Source organism: Podarcis cretensis (genome assembly GCF_951804945.1).
Source record: "Podarcis cretensis genome assembly, chromosome: 15".
Classification (NCBI taxonomy): domain Eukaryota; kingdom Metazoa; phylum Chordata; class Lepidosauria; order Squamata; family Lacertidae; genus Podarcis; species Podarcis cretensis.
The window spans coordinates 37,267,244-37,286,472 of record NC_137185.1 but is presented as its reverse complement, the minus strand read 5'-3'; the positions used below and the strand labels follow the sequence as shown (position 1 = coordinate 37,286,472).

The window sequence follows — 19,229 nt, the reverse complement described above, 5'->3', positions numbered from 1 at the left end:
TTTTTGTCTTGCAAAGCAAGCCCATAGGAAATTTGTTTTGCGAAGCACCTCCAAAACGGAAAACCCTTTCGTCTAGCGGGTTTTCCGTCTTGCGAGGCGTTCATCTTGCGGGGCACCACTGTACCAGGAAACCATAGGTTCCAGTGACATCCAAGCCAGCCCCCATTTTAATCTCTCTCCAGTGTTCCTGACATGGAACAAGTATGCAATGTGTTCTGTGTTTTTAGGGAGGGAGTACAGTTCTGGCTCTCACACTGCAAGAAGTAGCAACAGCCACCAACTTTGTTAACTTGAGGGAAGGACCCTAGCTCAATGGAAGAGTATCTATTTGCATGCACAATGTTCCAGGTTCAACGCCCAGCATCTCCAGGTAGGGCCGGGAGAGAACCTTGTCTGAAATCCTGGACAGCTGCCACCAGTCAGCATAGACTATGCTGAGTTGGGTTGGTCCTCTTTTCAGACTTCCCATAGGCATCTTGTTGGCCACTGTGGCTTGTATCCTACTAAATACCCATCAGAGTTAGCTGTGTCCATTAATTTCAATTAGTCCAGTCTGAGTATGGCTAAAACTGGATATAGCCTTATAGGAACAGGTTGCTGAAGTAGGTGGGCCATTGGCCTGATCCAGCAGGTTCTTCATATGTTCTTAGGGGTGCCAAAAATATCTGCATGTTCATGCTGTTGTTTTTATTAGATTCCTACAATATACAGTCATACCTTGGTTGATGAATGCCTTAGCAGTTGAACGTTTTGGCTCCTGAACATCGCAAACCCGAAAGTGAGTGTTCTGGTTTGCGAACGTTCTTTTTGAAGCTGAATGTCCGGCAGGGCTTCCGCAGCTTCCAATTGGCTGCAGCCAGCTGCTGCAGCCAATCAAAAGCTGCACCTTGAAAGTCGAACATTTTGAAAGTCAAACTGGAGTGTTCCAGTTTGTGAACATTCTTTTGGATGCCAAATGTCTGGCGGGGCTTCGGTGGCTTCTGATTGGCTGCAGCAAGCTCCTGCAGCCCATCAGAAGCCGCACCTTGGAAGTCAAACGTTTTGGAAGTCGAACGGACTTCCAGAACATATTCCGTTTGGCTTCCAAGGTACAAATGTATAACAAGACCGTACACAATTAAACTAAAATACTACACCCTAACCCCAAAGATGGAGTTTAGGCAATACATCCAAAATAACATCCAAATAACATAGTAAGTCCCTATCCCAGACAACCATTTGTATAGAAGGTGATAAACAGTTTGTGCTCACAGGGGAAAAAAAATGGTAATGTCCATCTCCAGTTGTTGGTCTGCTTGCAAATGTGATCCCTGTTTTCTGTTTTCTTCAGAGAACAGTCTGAGCTCACAAAAAAGATCTAGATCCTTGTTCACCTTTATGGCAAGTGGTGCATTACCTTCCTGTTTTTATACTTGGAAATGTGCACATTGCTCTAAAGAACATTTCTAGGCAAGTAAGATATTAGTTTTGTTACGACCAAAAAACCTTTCCTTGCTTGCTCTCAGGTACTTCCCAAGGCATATTTTCTACAATAATACGCTGTTTGGTTTTATAGGGCTGTATAAATGGTAAAAAGCTACCAAATCGCAGTCCATAAAACCTGAAAAATTTAGAATGTAGCACTTTGCTAATGGCATATCCGGCACCTGCTATAACATGGCTAATGCTGTTTATAAGAGGGTGTTTAATTCAGTTTTTAAAGAAATCTTTTTTTTTTTAAATTTAAAATGTGTCTTCCATAGTGCAAAGAATTAACATCATTCAAACTATCTTCTTCTAAAAGAAGGAAACTTGGTTTTCTAAGGGGGAGTTTTTAATTATATTTCCATTTTGTTTAAAATTTGTAAAGATTTGTTGCTTCTGCTGCTATCAGGGCTTTGAAAAATGACAAACGCTGCATTCCTGTTTCTTTCTAACTCTCTCGCCTCTTCTTTTCATTACTGTCATAAAAAGAATTAGAGGACCTACTACGTGAGCGCATGGGGCATAAAACACAAAACACTTTCTGAAAGGTAATTTCCCAAGAATGCAAACGAAAACAACAGCACACAATATGTTTGATTGTTGGGTCTTGTCATTCATTGCGGCATTACGCTCTTTCCCTGAAGCTACGAATAGCCTCCATCTTGAAAAATGACGGATATAAACATGAAAAGTGCTAATAATTTGCAAGCAGAAATGTTCCAGAGCCCCACTTGATGCTAAACAATTTTGTCAAACACACACACACACAATGTTTTATTTTCTTTATCGTTCAAGGGCTGCTGTGGTGATGTCAACTAGGAAGTGGCTTAACTTAATTCGAGAGGAAATGTGTCGCCCTCCCCAAAAAGATACAGATTTGCATAACATTGGCATCTGCTCATTTGTGCATGTATGCAAATTTAGAAACGATAACTGTGATTTAAATAGAGTTACAACACATGCCACCATAGTGGGGAAGGCTGAGTCCAGGTAACCCATGTGTGCCTGTTCGGTCTGCTGCCCAGGTGCTGCTAAATGTTGGGTGAGCAACTTGACGGTCCCCCTGGCTTTCCCTTCTTAGGGTTTTGTATTTTCATATTGAACTTGTGGGCGAGACAGCCTTTCAGCCTTTTTTTATAAGATATTTATTGAAATTTTCCAGAATAATACATTGTAAAACAACAAAAAAGAAACACAGAAATACAAAAATACAAAAAGAATACAAAAACCACTAAAACACACACACACACACACACACACACACACACACATAAAATTTCCCTTTACTTATTTTCTTTTAACTTATTTTCCGGACCTCCTCATACCTCCCTTTCTTATATTCCAATTCAAATTATTAATTCAGCAAATCCTCTCCATTAGTTTTTGCTTATTTCAAAACCTTATTTTCCATATCTCTTAAGGCATTACAGCTGGGAACCACTTGATTTCTGTCCAACATCATTCTAACATTCATTAATTTTATAATATTTCTGCAAATAGTCTTTAAACTTCTTCCAATCTTCTTCCGCCAACTCTTTTCCCTGGTTTTGGATTCTGCTGGTCATTTCTGCCAATCCCATATAGTCCATCATCTTCATCTGCCATTCTTCCAGAGTGGGTCAGACAGAGGACTCCTTCAGATAAAGGACTATACTTGGCAGAGTGGGGCATATGGCCACACCACACACCATCAAGCTTGGGAAGAAATTGATAGGCCGATTGTTGCCTGTATATTTTTAAAGATGCACATCACATGGTATCTGTGCTGGTTCCAGATTTATGTCTTTATTTTCTTTTGTGGTGAGGGGGGATGGACCTTTGTCCAGATGCTATTAGCTAGCTCTCCCACCTGCTTCACCTGAGTGGGTGCATTTTCTTCTTGCTACTGTTGCTCTGCCTCTGCTCTCTTTTACACACACATACTTTCCACAGAGAGAGCAAGATTGCCAGAACATCCATCATTTTAATCTGCCTAGCGCCTACCAGATTCTGTTTTGGGCCTGCCTTGAGTGCCCCAGATACCACCCAAATGGGATATATATATATAAAGGTAAAGGTAAAGGTACCCCTGCCCGTACGGGCCAGTCTTGACAGACTCTGGGGTTGTGCACCCATCTCACTTAAGAGGCCAGCGGCCAGCGCTGTCCGGAGACACTTCCGGGTCACGTGGCCAGCGTGGCATCGCTGCTCTGGCCAGAGCCAGAGCCAGAGCCAGAGCCGCACACGGAAACGCCGTTTACCTTCCCGCTGGTAAGCGGTCCCTATTTATCTACTTGCACCCGGAGGTGCTTTCGAACTGCTAGGTTGGCAGGCGCTGGGACCGAGCAGCGGGAGCGCACCCCGCCGCAGGGATTCGAGAACCGCCGACCTTTCGATCGGCAAGCCCTAGGCGCTGAGGCTTTAACCCACAGCGCCACCTGCGTCCCCATATATATATATAACACTAAGCAAATCATATCTGAGCTTCTTTTCCACTGAAATTCTCCTCTGCAATGCTCTTAATGAAATGGCAAATCTTCACGGATCATGGTGGTGATGATGTAAAAGATGCTTTAGATAACAAGAAGCCCTTAGGGTTCTGGATGAACTATAATGCCCCGTTGGGCCCTTTCTAATATTCTGTGATTAGGTGATTACATTTTTTTGTGAATATTCCATCCTTTTTTCACGGGCTATTAAACTGCATAAGTACAAGTTGAAATGTACAACTTTGACATCGCTCAAGGCACCGATGGAAGTAGGGAGTTCTTTTCTCGCATAAAATGTTTTAATGCCTTTTGTTCCTTCTAATGCATGGATTTAATAAAGCCTACAGGGATGTAATATTTACTGTCGGTTGACATGTCATAAATGGGTGAACTGCATCATTTTATCAATACATTAAGGAGTGTGTGAGTGCAATTTAAATCATATGAAATGTCCCTGCAGCTCCATCTTAAAAAATGCATGCACGTGTTTACGTTAAAGCAAAAGTACTTCGGAGACTTTAAGAGAGCATCGACTGCCTTCTTTAACAAAGACTAACTTAATTGTGATCCTGTGGGCAAAATGCAGTGTGACAGTGGCAAAACTGTTTTGTGTGTCTGTCCTGTTCCCATGCAACCAACCAGTGCAGATAAATGCTTCTTTGCTGTTTTTATGAGTAAATCTCTGAACTTGTCTGTCAGTCAAAGTGACGTATGTAGGGCGGGAGAGGCAAAGATCTGGGTCCACCTGCTCTAACTTCACCCACCGGCTTACCAAGCCGTTGTTTTGAGTGGTGCTTTCACATTATGTTTGATCATGTTAATTCTAGAAGGGCTAGTGACTTAATTTTTTTTAATTTATTTTTTAATGATAGCTTTAATGGGCCTGGAACAGCAAAATCCCTCAGCAGCTCTCATACCTTCGACAGGCTTAATTGCGTTGACCTATAGTTGTCTGTGGGTTGACTCACCACCTTCTGTTGTTGCATATGTTTAATTAGTTCCTACTTATGTCACACTTGTAGGCTGGATTATGTTCTCCTCCGGCAACTGGACTCTGCTGCAGGCTCATTCTAGCTTTTCGTGCAAAGGGTTGTCTCTATTTTTCCTGTGAAATGTTGGAGCAATTTTTATATGAAGCCTCTGTTCCGTTCTGTAAAATGGGGATACCTGTCAGAGTCTTGGTGGATGTTGATACTATATCAGTGTTTTCCATTTTAGTGAATATTTCACATCAGTAATGATGCCTATTTTATTCTTAATATGATAATTCTGTCATGTGCACAGCAAACTTGCTTTCTTGCATTCCCCTTGGGCTAGCATTTCACTCTCTTCCTTTGTGCTACATGTCTTTAATCTTACTGCACAAATTTGCACCCTTGGATGGCTGTAGGTCAGCCTTCCCCAAAGTGGTGCTTTCCTGATGCTTTAGACTACAAGTCCCATCATTCCTGAGCACTGGGTGCGCTTATTAAGGCTGATGGAAGTTCTAGTCCCAAACACCAGGAAGGCACCAGCTTGGGGAAGTCTGCTGCAAATTCTTCTGAGTTGTGAGCACACTCACTGAACTGCCAATTCATAGATGTGCTAGGTGTGCCCCCATTGTCTCAATTTACTAGTTAGTTAGTTAAATCATCATCATAATCATCTTTCCTTTCTTAAATGGAACTGAAAGTACCATGCATGCTTCCTATCCAGTCATGGACCAGATCCATCCTGCTGAGATCTTTTGCTTTCAGATCTTGTCATGTTAACTGTTGCTGCTGGCCAAATGTATCACGAATGTTGTAAACAACAACACCCAGGTCCAAGCATCCTATTTGGGCCATGATCTGATTTGTATTTGACCAGGATTCCTTCATGTGTGACATTTCCTTTCTTTTTCATTTGCAGGTAATGACAATGGCGAAACCCTCCCAGAGTCCATCCCGTCTGCTCCTGGGACACTGCCCCATTTTCTGCAAGAGCCAGACGATGCGTATATAATCAAAAGCAATCCTATTGTGTTGCGCTGCCGAGCTGTGCCTGCAATGCAGATCTTCTTCAAGTGCAATGGGGAGTGGGTGCACCAAAATGAGCATGTCTCTGAGGAGAGCATGGACGAAAGTACAGGTAAGGAAGAAATTCCGTGTGGCACTGAATGAATTATCTGCTCCAAACACATCGGTCATTATCCTTGTTCACTTGTATCTCAGGTCTACGGATGGCTTTCTCCATTTTCCATTCCCCTGCCCCCCAGTCTTTGGCCATATTTGCACTACACATTTAAAGCAGTATTCTGTCGCTTTAAACAGCTTCCCCCCAAAGAATCGTGGGTTTTGTAGTTTGCTAAGGGTGCTGAGAGTTTTTAGTAAATAGTTATTCTCCTCACAAAGTTCCAATTCCTATAGTTCCCTACAAAGAGGGGATGATTGTTAAATTATAGTACCCTGGAAGTTGTGGTTCTGTTAGGTTATCAGTAAGGCTACCAATGGCTCCTCAGTCATGATGGATGTGTAAGACTTTCCCTATCAAATGCAGTATGCCTCTGAATACCTGGTGCTGGGAATCACAGCTACTGCATTCAGGCCTTCCTTTGGGCATCTGTCTGGTCACTGTGAGATCAGGAGGCTGGACTAGTTGGGCCTTTGGCTGGCTCCAGAGGGACTCTTCTGGTGTTCTTGTAGCACCCTGCTTGTGGTTAACGCTTAGCTGGAATGAAATATTCAACGCAGCAATAGAGAAATTAAAATAATAATTTATTTGTCGGACAAATAAATGAGAGCCACAGTGGTATATGGTTACCAAGCTCTGGCCTGCCTCCTGCCATTATGGCCAGCACTTATATTTCCTTAACCCAGCCCCCTTGCTCCTCCTTTGGCTGCCTCTGTCCAATCAGCCTGGTTGAAATTCCTATTGGCTGTTTGCTAGAACCAATCACAAAAGATACACCCATTTCCTATTGCCTTTTATGGGAAATAAAAAGCTATATTTATAATTGGCAAACAAGTAGCCATTAACCTCTACAAGGCACCTTAATTACCAGATCACCTTTGCCCCCTTAATTCTAAAATAGAGCAGATGGCTAAAACAGATGGTGGCTAATTTTATTTTAAACAGATGTCAGAGATCTTTGTGTTCACATTCTCACGCATCATCAATGAAAGATCTCCTTCTTTGGAGGTTCCTTTAAACAAAGGCCCGACAACCACATGTCAGGAGTGCTCTGATGGTGTTTTCCTGCCTGACAGGGGGCTGGGCTGATGGCCCCTGTGGTCTCTTACAACTATATGAAATAAGAATCCAACATTTCTTACTTTCTAAATCCTTTGCATAATTACATTTAAGCCAATATATTTAATACATAACATATATAGTTTTTTTATAAGCAAAGACGTTTTCAAAGTAAGAAAAAACTTAAAAACACTTTCTTCAGAGAGAAGCCCCCCTTTCCCTATTTCCATTAGCTCTTGCCCTTTTAACCTTAAGAAAATGTGGCTCAAGTCTCTAACAGGAGGCACAATAATTCTTACTATTTACCAACTTAATTGCAGCTTGATTGTATTCTGTAATTTGTATGGTCAGTTTGACCTTTTGCTTCCATCCTTTTTATGACTGCAGTAAACCAGAGGGCCCCTGCCCAAGCGCTTGCCAGCTGCCTGCTGGTTTCCTGCCTCGAAACATTTGTGGATTTAAGCTAATTTTTAAGATACAACCTTGATCAAAATATAAGCCTTGATTAAAAATGCAGGCTATGATTAGATGCCTCATTCTTACATGAGGGAGTTATAATGCCTGGCTTTGGTTAAAATAAACTCTCTTTTGGCATTTAAAGTGAACGTGTGAAGAGGGGCTTCTGTTTTCAATTGACTACAGTTGTCATTGTCCATGCAAACACACATAGAAGCCCTCTTCAGACCCACCTGCTCAAGAAGGGAAGGGAACAATGGTGGCAGAGGTGCCACTTTATGAGAGCGATTTGCGTGTAATGTCAGGATGTTGGGAGGAGCCGGGCTTCAGTGGCTGGTGGCTCCTTCTCCTTCTCTTCCTGGCACTGCCACCAGCAGAAGGCTGCTCCAACTCTCCCTCCCCTCCGCAGCAGGTGGAGGAGGCGAAGGAGCCTCTGTGCTACTTGGACATTGGAGGGGCCCGACCCCCAAAACATAAGGGGGGGGCAAAAGGGCTTGACCCCCTTGAGCTGGCACTCCTGCATGATGGGGACATTAAGGGTGGGACCAAGACTCATTCATATGTCCTGCATCCTTATCTCCTCTATGTCACTTGTATGCCCAAATAGGTCTTGTGATAGCTAAATATGTTAACTGTGCAGTGAAAGTGTATTGACTCAGAATCAAGAGTCTTTAGGGTTGCGGTCTTAGAGGACTATGCTAGATGCTTTGTGACATTTTGCTGGCTTTTTCTTTGAGAATGGCTCTGCATAGCTTGCAGCCCCACGTTGAGTTGGGAACAGTCATGAAATGTTAGGCCAGCAGTTCACAGCACTGTAGTCTGACTCCCTTATTAGTTGTTTGGCAGCTAATGAAGCTAAATGGAAGAACTCTGTTTTGCAATAAAGGCATATCTGCAAAGCGAGAGCTTGTAAGGCTGGGGAGGGTGTTGAGAAATGATCCACAGATTTTATCAGGCTTCGAGCAAATCCTATATCCTTTCTCATTTAGAAACAAACATCTTGATAAGTATTGCAAACCAATTTAACGGTTCTGCTGCCTTGTAATCTCACAGGCCTGTGTTGTTATTACTCCCCCTACACACACACACACACACACACACACACACACACACACCCTTCCACTTTCCCAGATTGCTAGGCAACTCTGTGTCTTGGAAATAATAATGTGAATATAATATTCTCTTAGAGAAAACACACACACACACACCCTTGAATAGATAATAGCAAGGAAGAACATGCAATTAAAAATTGTCACATTTTCTAAAACGGTGTAGGAAATAAGTTGACTGACAGATTATGGGGAAGAAAAATACATCATTTTCATAGTGTCATCTTCCAGTGGATTTTTTTTTTTTTTTGCAGCTTTAGACTGAAATATATATATATATATATATATAAATACATGAGAAAGCCTTCTTACAATTTGCCCCTGTTTTAGGAGTGGCTCATAGCACAAACTGGGCAATTTTACCCAGGGCACCATACACTGGAATAATTCGAATAGTTCGCACACAGCATGACCAAACCATGGTTTTGTGTTGTGTTCACATTGAGGAACCAGCCTGGGTGAAGCCTTAGAATCCCTTTCTTTCTTCTCCTCCTCATTTGTAGCCAGAGGAAGGACCTTGTTTGTGCTTGCTCTTATCCAGATTTCATAACAGTAGTTGTACGATGTTCGTTTAAAATGCACATTAAAGAAGTTGTGGCTCACCTAAAGAAAAAGTATATCTTGAGTAACAGCTGTACTTATTGCAAGCTGATAATGCTGCAAAAAATATTTATGGGTAATAGCTTTATTGTCCTTAACATTCACACATCCCATGGCTATGTCAAGAGGAATATTTGAATATATAGATAATGCATAAGATAAATATAATTGGTTTCTAGAGGAATCCTTGCATTGAGTACACTGTATTGCATATTCTTGGATTGTATTCTCATGCAAGACATCATTCTGTGGTATCTGTATCAAAAGCAACCACTGTCCTGGAAGCTGTTGCTAGCAGCAGACTATACTGTCAGATAGTCACAGTATTTCAAACTTTGCTTCTTTAAAGGAAAAAAACCCTAATAAAATGTAGTTCTTTAATCTCGTTGCTAAGATGAAGCTTTAAAAGACATTTTAGTTTCAATTAATAATTAGCTTTAAGAAATTCTAATAAGACTCTGCTTTTTAATTATCCACATCCAAATTGCCAGTACAGGTATTTCAGCCTGCAGGCATCTAATCATCAGAGAGATGAATCCACTTGTTCTGGCAATTGATGCTGCGTGGTCCCTTTAGTGGCACAGCTTGATGTTCCTTTTATTTATTTATATTGAGACACAGATTGCATAGCCAAAAGGATAAGGACATCCATCTTTATCAGAGTCTGAGTTTCAGAGTCTCCAGGCTACAGAGCCTGAAATTTGCCAGCCCAGCCTTTGAGCTTCCTCCTCAAAGTGGCTTTTACTATGTGAGATCCAACAGGAGACAATATAGTACAGTTGTCAGACTGCTGGGTTTGGCCGGCCTTATTGGTCTAAACCACTGAGCCTCTTGGGCTTGCTGACTGGAAGATCGGTGGTTCGAATCCCTGTGACGGGGTGAGCTCCCATTGTTCTGTCCCAGCTCCTGCCAACCTAGCAGTTCAAAAACACACCAGTGCAGGTAGATAAATAGGTACTGCTGTGGCAGAAAGGTAAACAGCATTTCCGTGCGCTCTGGTGTCCATCATGGTGTTCTGTTGCACCAGAAGCGGTTTAGTCCTGCTGGCCACATGACCCTGAAAGCTGTCTGTGGACAAATGCCGGCTCCCTCAGCCTGAAAGCGAGATGAGCGCCGCAACCCCAGAGTCGCCTTTGACTGCACTTATCTTTCCAGGGGTCTTTTACCTTTTCCCCTACCTTGCAAGGGACCACTGCAATCCCTCTTGTTCTCTCCTCTCCTCTTTGCTATCCGTGCCTCCCCACATGTCCTCTCTGAGATGTGAGCAGTGGCAACAGAGAGCAGCATTTCCCACTTGCCTTGCATTCTGGATAGGTATGTGGATTGGGAATGGATTGCAGCAGCAAAGACGGTTCTAGGGGAGCACGACTGCACCGGGCGCGGAGCTTCTGGGGTGCTGCAGCAGGCACCACAACTGTGAAGTCCATTGGAAGGTGAAAGGCAGGAGTCGTGCTGGATTTTGCATTACACAGGGTGCCACTGAAATTTGAGACACTGGCAGCAGCAGAAGGTGGACTTGTTCAAGCAGTAGTGAGGCATGCAGTGTGGTGAAACTGCCCTCCCAAAACTGACATCTCTGCTGTTTACCTGGGCAGGGCTGGGACCAAGGCAGGGTCAGAATCATGTGAGTGCACTAAGTCAGGGCAGTGCCATCAATCCAGCAGCCCTGTTGCAAGCATCACAGCACTGTCAGGGTTAGGCTTGGATTGGCAGGCTCAGATGGAGGGTGGGTAAAATGCTGCTAGCGCTAAACGTAATTCCGATTGTGAGGGATTTGCCTCGGCATCTCTGCAGACTCCTTTTAGCATATCCATGATTAAAAGAGAGGTGTGGTGTGGGTGGGAAAGAGAAGCTAATTGCAATAGGAATGAAGTCAGAAACACAGTGCATGAGTTTGCTTTTGGATAAATCAATAGTCCATGGACTGCCAGTGTGCTGGTTGGGTGGAGTTGGAGCAAGTCTATGGCACAAGAATAATGAAAGAAAGGAATTTGCAGCTTTGCTGGGAAATAAGTAGCTGCGCTGAATTAATTAAAAAGTCATTTATTACTGCTTTTTTTGTAAATCTGTGTCACTTTGATGATCTCTCTGGATGGAAAACTTCACAGTTTCAAAATACTGAAATAAATTACAAAAGATAGAACTCTGCCCATGCCAGCCCTACCTTGCTGACACTTTAGCAGCCCTGTTCTCCATTGTCCCTGCTGCCACTAGGGGATGCACGTCCTGTTTCGCCACTTGAGGCGAAAAGGGAAGAACTGCCTTGCCCTGATGCCACCAGCACCACTTTTCTACTGCCACCTCCCCTGCTGGCAGAGTAGCAGTAACAGCATCAGTGCCAATTTTGGGTGAGATCTTTCCAAAATCGCACAATTTCGGCCAATACCAGCGCCATTTCTGTGGAGATGACAAGATGCCTCCTTGGGGGCTTCTGCTGCTTGAGGTAGCTGTTTTAGTATGGGCACCACAGTTCAAGGAGGACACTGACAAACTGGAACGTGTCCAGAGGAGGGCAACCAAAATGGTCAAAGGCCTGGAAACGATGCCTTATGAAGAACAGCTAAGGGAGCTGGGCATGTTTAGCCTGGAGAAGAGGAGCTTAAGGGGTGATATGATAGCCATGTTCAAATATATAAAGGATGTCACATAGAGGAGGGAGAAAGGTTGTTTTCTGCTGCTCCAGAGAAGCGGACACGGAGCAATGGATCCAAACTACAAGAAAGAAGATTCCACCTAAACATTAGGAAGAACTTCCTGACAGTAAGAGCTGTTCGACAGGGGAATTTGCTGCCAAGGAGTGTGGTGGAGTCTCCTTCTTTGGAGGTCTTTAAGCAGAGGTTTGACAACCATATGTCAGGAGTGCTCTGATGGTGTTTCCTGCTTGGCAGGGGGTTGGACTCGATGGCCCTTGTGGTCTCTTCCAACTCTATGATTCTATGATTCTAGTCTGCATAATGACCGAGCCAGCTCTGGACACTGCCCTCTTTTTTCAGTTCCTACTCTTGCTTGTGCTCAGATCTTCTGGCTTCCTATTACTAGCTGCTATTCCTACTGCTCGCCAAGCCTTCCCACCTACCCACTTCCTGTGATGACTCTGACATCACAGCAGTTCAGCCAATAGGTAAGTGCAGTTACCAGGAACCCATTATTTCACCTATGGCTCTTACATCCCTGAGAACCAGTGCAGTGTAGCTGATATAATGTTGGACTAGGACCTGGGAGGGCAGAGTTCGAATCCCCTCTCAGCTATGAAGCTCACTGGGTGATTTTGAGACCAGTCACTGGCCACCAAACCTACCTTGCAAAGATATTGTAATGATAACATAATGTGGGCGACGGCGGGGGGGGGAACCATAAGACCACCTTGAGCTTCTTGGGGAAAATAATAAGAAAATAACATTTAAAAGCAAAATAATAAAAGAATTATGTTGACAGGCAGCAAACATTTGCTTCAGGTTTTGTCCATGTATATTTTATATGACCTTTTAAAATCCTTCAAAGCTTAATTATATGCTTGTGAAAATGGTAAGTACCCTAGAATAGGTCTGCCCATAAAGAGATTCATTTGTTAGTACAGTGGTACCTCAGGTTACATACGCTTCAGCTTACATACGCTTCAGGTAACAGACTCCGCTAACCCAGAAATAGTACCTCGGGTTAAGAACTTTGCTTCAGGATGAGAACAGAAATCATGCTCTGGCGGTGCAGCAGCAGAAGGAGGCCCCATTAGCTAAAGTGGTGCTTCAGGTTAAGAACAATTTCAGGTTAAGAACGGACCTCCAGAATGAATTAAGTACTTAACCTGAGGTCCCACTGTAGCGCTGTGAGTTTGGAGGGCTGTAGGTTGTTTGCCTGAGTCCCTTCTAATTCCTGGGTCCATTAGGGATTCAATTGCTGGAACAACCAGAGGAGTTTCTTGGTAATGGGCCCCTAACTATGGGGAGACACATGATTCCCTCAGGGTGTTAATACTGTGAGCCCCTCCATTGTAGTCTCAGGTTGTATATGCAGCCAAATATCATAAAGACACCATGGTCTCTGCTGTCCCTATTCTGAGGAAACCGAAACCTGGGTAAGCACCTGGAACCTGTGAAGTCTCACACTGTTCAGAGATTGGGATAGTGTGCAAGGGGTATGTAGATAATAATAATAATAATAATAATAATAATTTATTATTTATACCCCGCCCATCTGGCTGGGCCTCCCCAGCCACTCTGGGCGGCTTCCATAGAAAGCAAAAATACAATAAAATATCACACGTTAAAAACTTCCCTGAACAGGGCTGCCTTAAGATGTCTTCTGAATGTCAGGTAGTTGTTAATCGCTTTGACATCTGCTGGAAGGGTGTTCCACAGGGTGGGCGCCACTACCGAGAAGGCCCTCTGCCTGGTTCCCTGTAGCTTTACTTCTCGCAATGAGGGAACCGCCAGAAGGCCCTCGGCGCTAGACCTCAGCGTCCGGGCAGAATGATGGGGGTGGAGACGCTCCTTCAGGTATACTGGACCGAGGCCGTTTAGGGCTTTAAAGGTCAGCACCAACACTTTGAATTGTGCTCGGAAACGTACTGGGAGCCAATGTAGGTCTTTCAAGACCGGTGTTATATGGTCTCGGCGGCCGCCCCCAGTCACCAGTCTAGCTGCCGCATTCTGGATTAGTTGTAGTTTCCAAGTCACCTTCAAAGGTAGCCCCACGTAGAGTGCATTGCAGTAGTCCAAGCGGGAGATAACCAGAGCATGCACCACTCTGGCGAGACAGTCTGCAGGCAGATAGGGTCTCAGCCTACGTACCAGATGGAGCTGGTAAACAGCTGCCCTGGACACAGATTTGACCTGTGCCTCCATGGACAGCTGTGAGTCCAAAATGACTCCCAGGCTGCGCACCTGGTCCTTCAGGGGCACAGTTACCCCATTCAGGACCAGGGAATTCTCCACACCTGCCCCCCTCCTGTCCCCCAAAAACAGCACTTCTGTCTTGTCAGGATTCAACCTCAATCTGTTAGCCGCCATCCATCCTCCAACCGCCTCCAGACACTCACACAGGACCTTCACCGCCTTCACTGGTTCTGATTTAAAAGAGAGGTAGAGCTGGGTATCATCCACATACTGATGAACACCCAGCCCAAACCTCCTGATGATCTCTCCCAGCGGCTGCATGTAAATGTTGAAAAGCATGGGGGAGAGGACAGAACCCTGAGGCACCCCACAAGTGAGAGCCCAGGGGTCTGAACACTCATCCCCCACCACCACTTTCTGAACACAGCCCAGGAGGAAGGAGCGGAACCACTGTATGACAGTGCCCCTAGCTCCCAGCCCCTCAAGACGGTCCAGAAGGATGTTATGGTCGATGGTATCAAACGCCGCTGAGAGATCCAGCAGAACTAGGAAACAGCTCTCACCTTTGTCCCTAGCCCGCCGAAGATCATCAACCAGTGCGACCAAGGCAGTTTCAGTCCCATGATGAGGCCTGAATCCCGACTGGAAGGGATCCAAATGGTCCGCTTCTTCCAGGCGTGCCTGGAGTTGTTCGGCCACCGCTCGCTCAATCACCTTGCCCAAGAATGGAAGATTTGAAACTGGGCGATAGTTGGCCATCGTGGCCGCATCTAAAGATGGTTTTTTAAGAAGCGGTTTAATAACCGCCTCTTTCAGCGGGTCTGGGAAGGCTCCCTCACGGAGGGAAGCATTCACCACCCCACGAAGCCCATCGCCCAGTCCTTCCCGGCTAGCTTTTATAAGCCAGGATGGGCAAGGATCCAGGAGACAGGTGGTTGGCTTCACTCGTCCAAGCAGCCTGTCCACATCCTCGGAGGTAACAGATTGGAATTGATCCCACTCAACTTGACTAGACAGAACTCTAGCACTCTCCCGCCCCGGCCCTGCTCCCATGGTGGAGTCTACTTCTTCCCGAATCTGAGCGATTTTATCTGCAAAAAACTTTGCAAAATCATTGCAGGAGAACATGTGGCCCGTACTGGGCCCCGATGTTGCAGGTGGTTCCACTAAATTGTGAACCACCTGAAAAAGTCTCCTGCTGCTGTTTTCTGCAGATGCAATAGAGGCGGTGAAGAAATTCTTCTTCGCCGTCGCTATCGCCACTTGGTAGGCTTGACGTTGAGCTCTAACCTGTGTCCGGTCAGATTCAGAATGAGTTATCCGCCACCGGCGCTCTAGCCGTCTCAACGATTGTTTCATTGCCCTCAGATCCGTGGAAAACCACAGGCTGTCCGGGCTCCATGCAATAGGAGAGGGCGCTTCGGAGCCAAACAGTCAATAGCCCTGGTTAACTCCACATTCCAGCGGGCCACCAGGGAATCGGCTGAAAGGCCATCAACATGGGATAAAGCATCCCCTACCACTCTCTGGAAACCATTTGGATCCATTAAGTGGCGGGGGCGGACCATCCGAATTGGTCCCACCTCCCTGCAGAGGGGATGGGTCGCAGAGAAGTCCAGTTGCACCAGGAAGTGATCTGACCATGGCACTTCTTTCATGTCGCTTTTACTTAGTGTCAGATCACCAACATCCATAGAGGTAAACACCAGGTCCAAGTCATGTCTGCGACTATGGGTTGGGCCAGACTTATTCAGGGACAGCCCCATGGAGGCCATGCTTTCCACGAAGTCCCGAGCAGCCCCTTGTAAGGTCGTGTTGGCATGGATGTTAAAATCCCCTAGGACGACCAAGCTAGGTGTCTGCAGGAGAACATCCGCCACAACCTGAAGCAGCTCGGGCAGGGAATCCTTGGTGCAGCGAGGAGGTCGGTACACCAAAAGGAATCCTGTACTCCCCTATTGCCCAACTTCCAGAACATGCACTCGGAAAACTGGGTCTTCCCAATAGGACGCCTGGTGCAAACTAATGACTTCCTAAAAATCACTGCAACCCCCCCTCCCCGCCCACATGACCTGGGTTGCTGTGCGTAAGAGAAACCTGGTGGACAAGCAGCGGCAAGGACAGGCCCATCTGCTTCATCCAACCAAGTCTCTGTTACACATGCCAGGTCAAGTCCTCCATCCATGATCAAGTCATGGATGGCAGTAGTCTTATGAATCACTGACCTGGCATTGCACAGCAGCACCTTCAGGTCATGTGGGTATCCCTTGCTGATTCTAGTATCCATCCGGTCAGGACCAGACCCGGAGGCAGGGATAGTCCTCAGACAACGACTAAACCTGCCTCCTCTGTAATGACATGGTCTGGTCTTAGCGTAACTCCTCCTCCTACCCGTGATCACTGAGATCGGTTGTCCCAGTGCATCCCCCCCTGTGGAACATGCCCCAGCCATTTTGTGGGCTGGGGCCCACTCCCCGGCAGCCCTGAACCCTCCCCCTAAGAACAAAATAACACCTTAAACAAACGAAACCAATAAAACAATACAAACAAAAAATGTAAAAATTACAAAACATCAAAATAATAATTAAAAAATAATAATCCCCAAACCCAACCAAACATCCATCCCACCCCCACCCCCCACATATAAATTTTTTTTAAAAAAACATTTAACATAAATTAAATCAGTTTTCCACAACCTGGTGCCCATTCATAGTCCCTGAGCATTGGACATTATTGCCAGGTCTGTAGTCCAAAAAACATTTGGAGGACACCTAGTTGAAGAAGCCTGGATTAAATTAAAATGCCATTCATATCGACGTCCGGAACAAATATTTGAGACAGACCTGGTGCGGTGGCCAAGGGATAATGAATCAAGATGTTTCTGGTTGAAATACCTGCCAGGCCATGGTATAGAGGAACAATAATGCTGGCCTACCCTAAGGGTCGTATGTTTTGAATATTCGAAAGAATAAAGACATGTTTTTAATGGTTATAACAATAAATGCTACATCTCCTAAGTGCTATCAGGAAGAAGTGGGGAAGAATCTCTTGGGGTGCCTCTACTTCCATATGTACCAGGATGTTTGGTTCCTTCTCATGGCATACCAGAGGGAGAGAGCCTGACGCTTGCTGTGTCTCATTCTCATCATGCTAAACAATGGTTTGGCATGATGTCAGAACATGACCGATTAATGGTAGCTTGCTTTGTCTGTTGCTCGATGGTGCTCGAGGGCACAAGTCGTCCTTTGTTATGAACCGAACGCTTCTAGGATGCTGATAAAGCTAGTTAAGAGTTTAAAATAAATTGAGAAAAAGGAAAGCCTCCCCCGCTTCAATTTTAACATTTTTGAGAGCATGCTTCAAATTGGCTCTAAAGTACTTCCAACTCCTGTTTTCGCAGTAGGATGAGACCTGCTATGAGTAACTAAAGTTTTCATGTCTGATAAATAAAAAGATTACAGCAATAACTGCTGTCAGCATTTTTCTCATTTAAACAAATAAAGCTGACAAATGATGAAGTTTGGTGCTTGCTCCGTTATGTTTAGCACATACCAAGCAATTATTCATCCTCTGCCAGCATTAGTCTGTCTGCTGCTAAACCACCCAGCAGTGCAGAAAGCTTATTAGCATAGCAATACCAGAGGCAAAACTCCCCATATTCTTTGAGGCTGTGCTGGATGACAAAGGATGATGCTTATAATTTGCACAATAATTTAAAGGGATGGGCTACCACTGTGAATTGGAATTACATAAGGTATCTGGGAACAATGTTGGTTTTCATTTATAATGCATTGGTTCTTACTCGAGTTGATTAGAGGTTCTTGCCATGTAATTTCTATTATTATCGTTCCTGTCGAGGCAGGGGAGATCTGTAGTTTAAGGAAACAGCAAAATATTTCCCCTCTCAGCAAGGAGGTCTCCCTCCCTAACTGCGCCTGGTGTGTCTGTCTTATTTGTTAAATTTGCACCCCACCCTCTGATGGAGACACATGAGGTTGTTCCATGTCACAAGTGGGGAAGCCAAATACGGCCCTCAAGGCCTAGTTTTCTGGCCCCTGGGCCCTTGGGACTCATCCTCCTCAGCCACACTCTCATTTCCCCCAGACCAAGCCCCTCACTGCCCTTGCTTCATGCCCTACTTTAGTGATTTTGCCCTTGGACTGTGGTAATGACTCTTGCTTCCCTGGATAGAAGATACAGAGCTCTCTCTCTCTCTCTCTCTCTCTCTCTCTCTCTCTCTCTCTCTCGAAATTAGCTGACTGTACAAAGGTGAAACATGTTCCCCACAACTGCATCTTGCAGTCTGTTGGAGTTTGGCCTGTGGTAAATCGAGGGCTTCAAATCCCTACTCAGCCATGAATCTTATAGACTGAACCTTTAAGAATGTTGCACACATACGCGTTTTTAAGTGTGTGTGTGTGTGTGTGTGTGTGTGTGTGTGTTTTATTGGCATGGTCTGCTAGATTTTGGTCTCTTGGTTTCTGGTGTGCATTGAATGTGTACTTATTCAGGTGTCTGGTGGAGAAAATCTCAGCGTATTTTCAAAATGTTTTCAAAAACCCTTTTGTTTTTAGAATATCAATGAGGCATTTTTTACTTCTAAAACAAGAAGAACACAGTGGCCCAGTTTGATTGTAATGCTGAACACAGTTTAGCCCTCTGGAGGCCAGTGTCAAGGAGCCTAAGTGAAGCACCCCCCTCCTCACAGCCAAGAGGAGGACTTTTGTGGAATTTAATTTCAGTTTTAAATAAATTTCTCTTAGAGTTATGTTCAAACCGAAAACATTCAGCAACCAAGGTGCGGATTCCGATTGGCTGCAGGAGCCTCCTGCACTCAGTTGGAAATCGTGTGAGCTGCGTTGGACGCTCAGCTTCCAGAGAACATTCACAAACTGGAACACTCACTTCCGGTGTTCGGGAGCCAAAATGTTCAATTCGCAAGGCGTTTGGGATCCAAGGTACAACTGTATCTTGATCCCCCTTCAAAGTCTAGCAACCTCTCTTGGAGGATTACAAAAGGAAGTGGGGGCAGGGAGCAAATTAGCCAAACTCTGGACTGGTTTGGACTTTTTAATGATTTTTATTTCAAA

At 44.9% G+C, this 19,229-nt stretch overlaps 1 protein-coding gene across 2 annotated transcripts in view; it reads left to right on the top strand.

The window, feature by feature from the left end:
• Positions 1-19,229, top strand: part of UNC5D (unc-5 netrin receptor D) — a 408,173-nt gene that overhangs the window by 198,739 nt on the left and 190,205 nt on the right. For both annotated transcript variants that reach the window (XM_079954964.1, XM_079954963.1), the window contains exon 2: positions 5,823-6,041. In XM_079954964.1, coding sequence (XP_079811090.1) covers positions 5,823-6,041 — 219 coding nt within the window. The remainder of the gene's footprint in view (positions 1-5,822; positions 6,042-19,229) is intronic.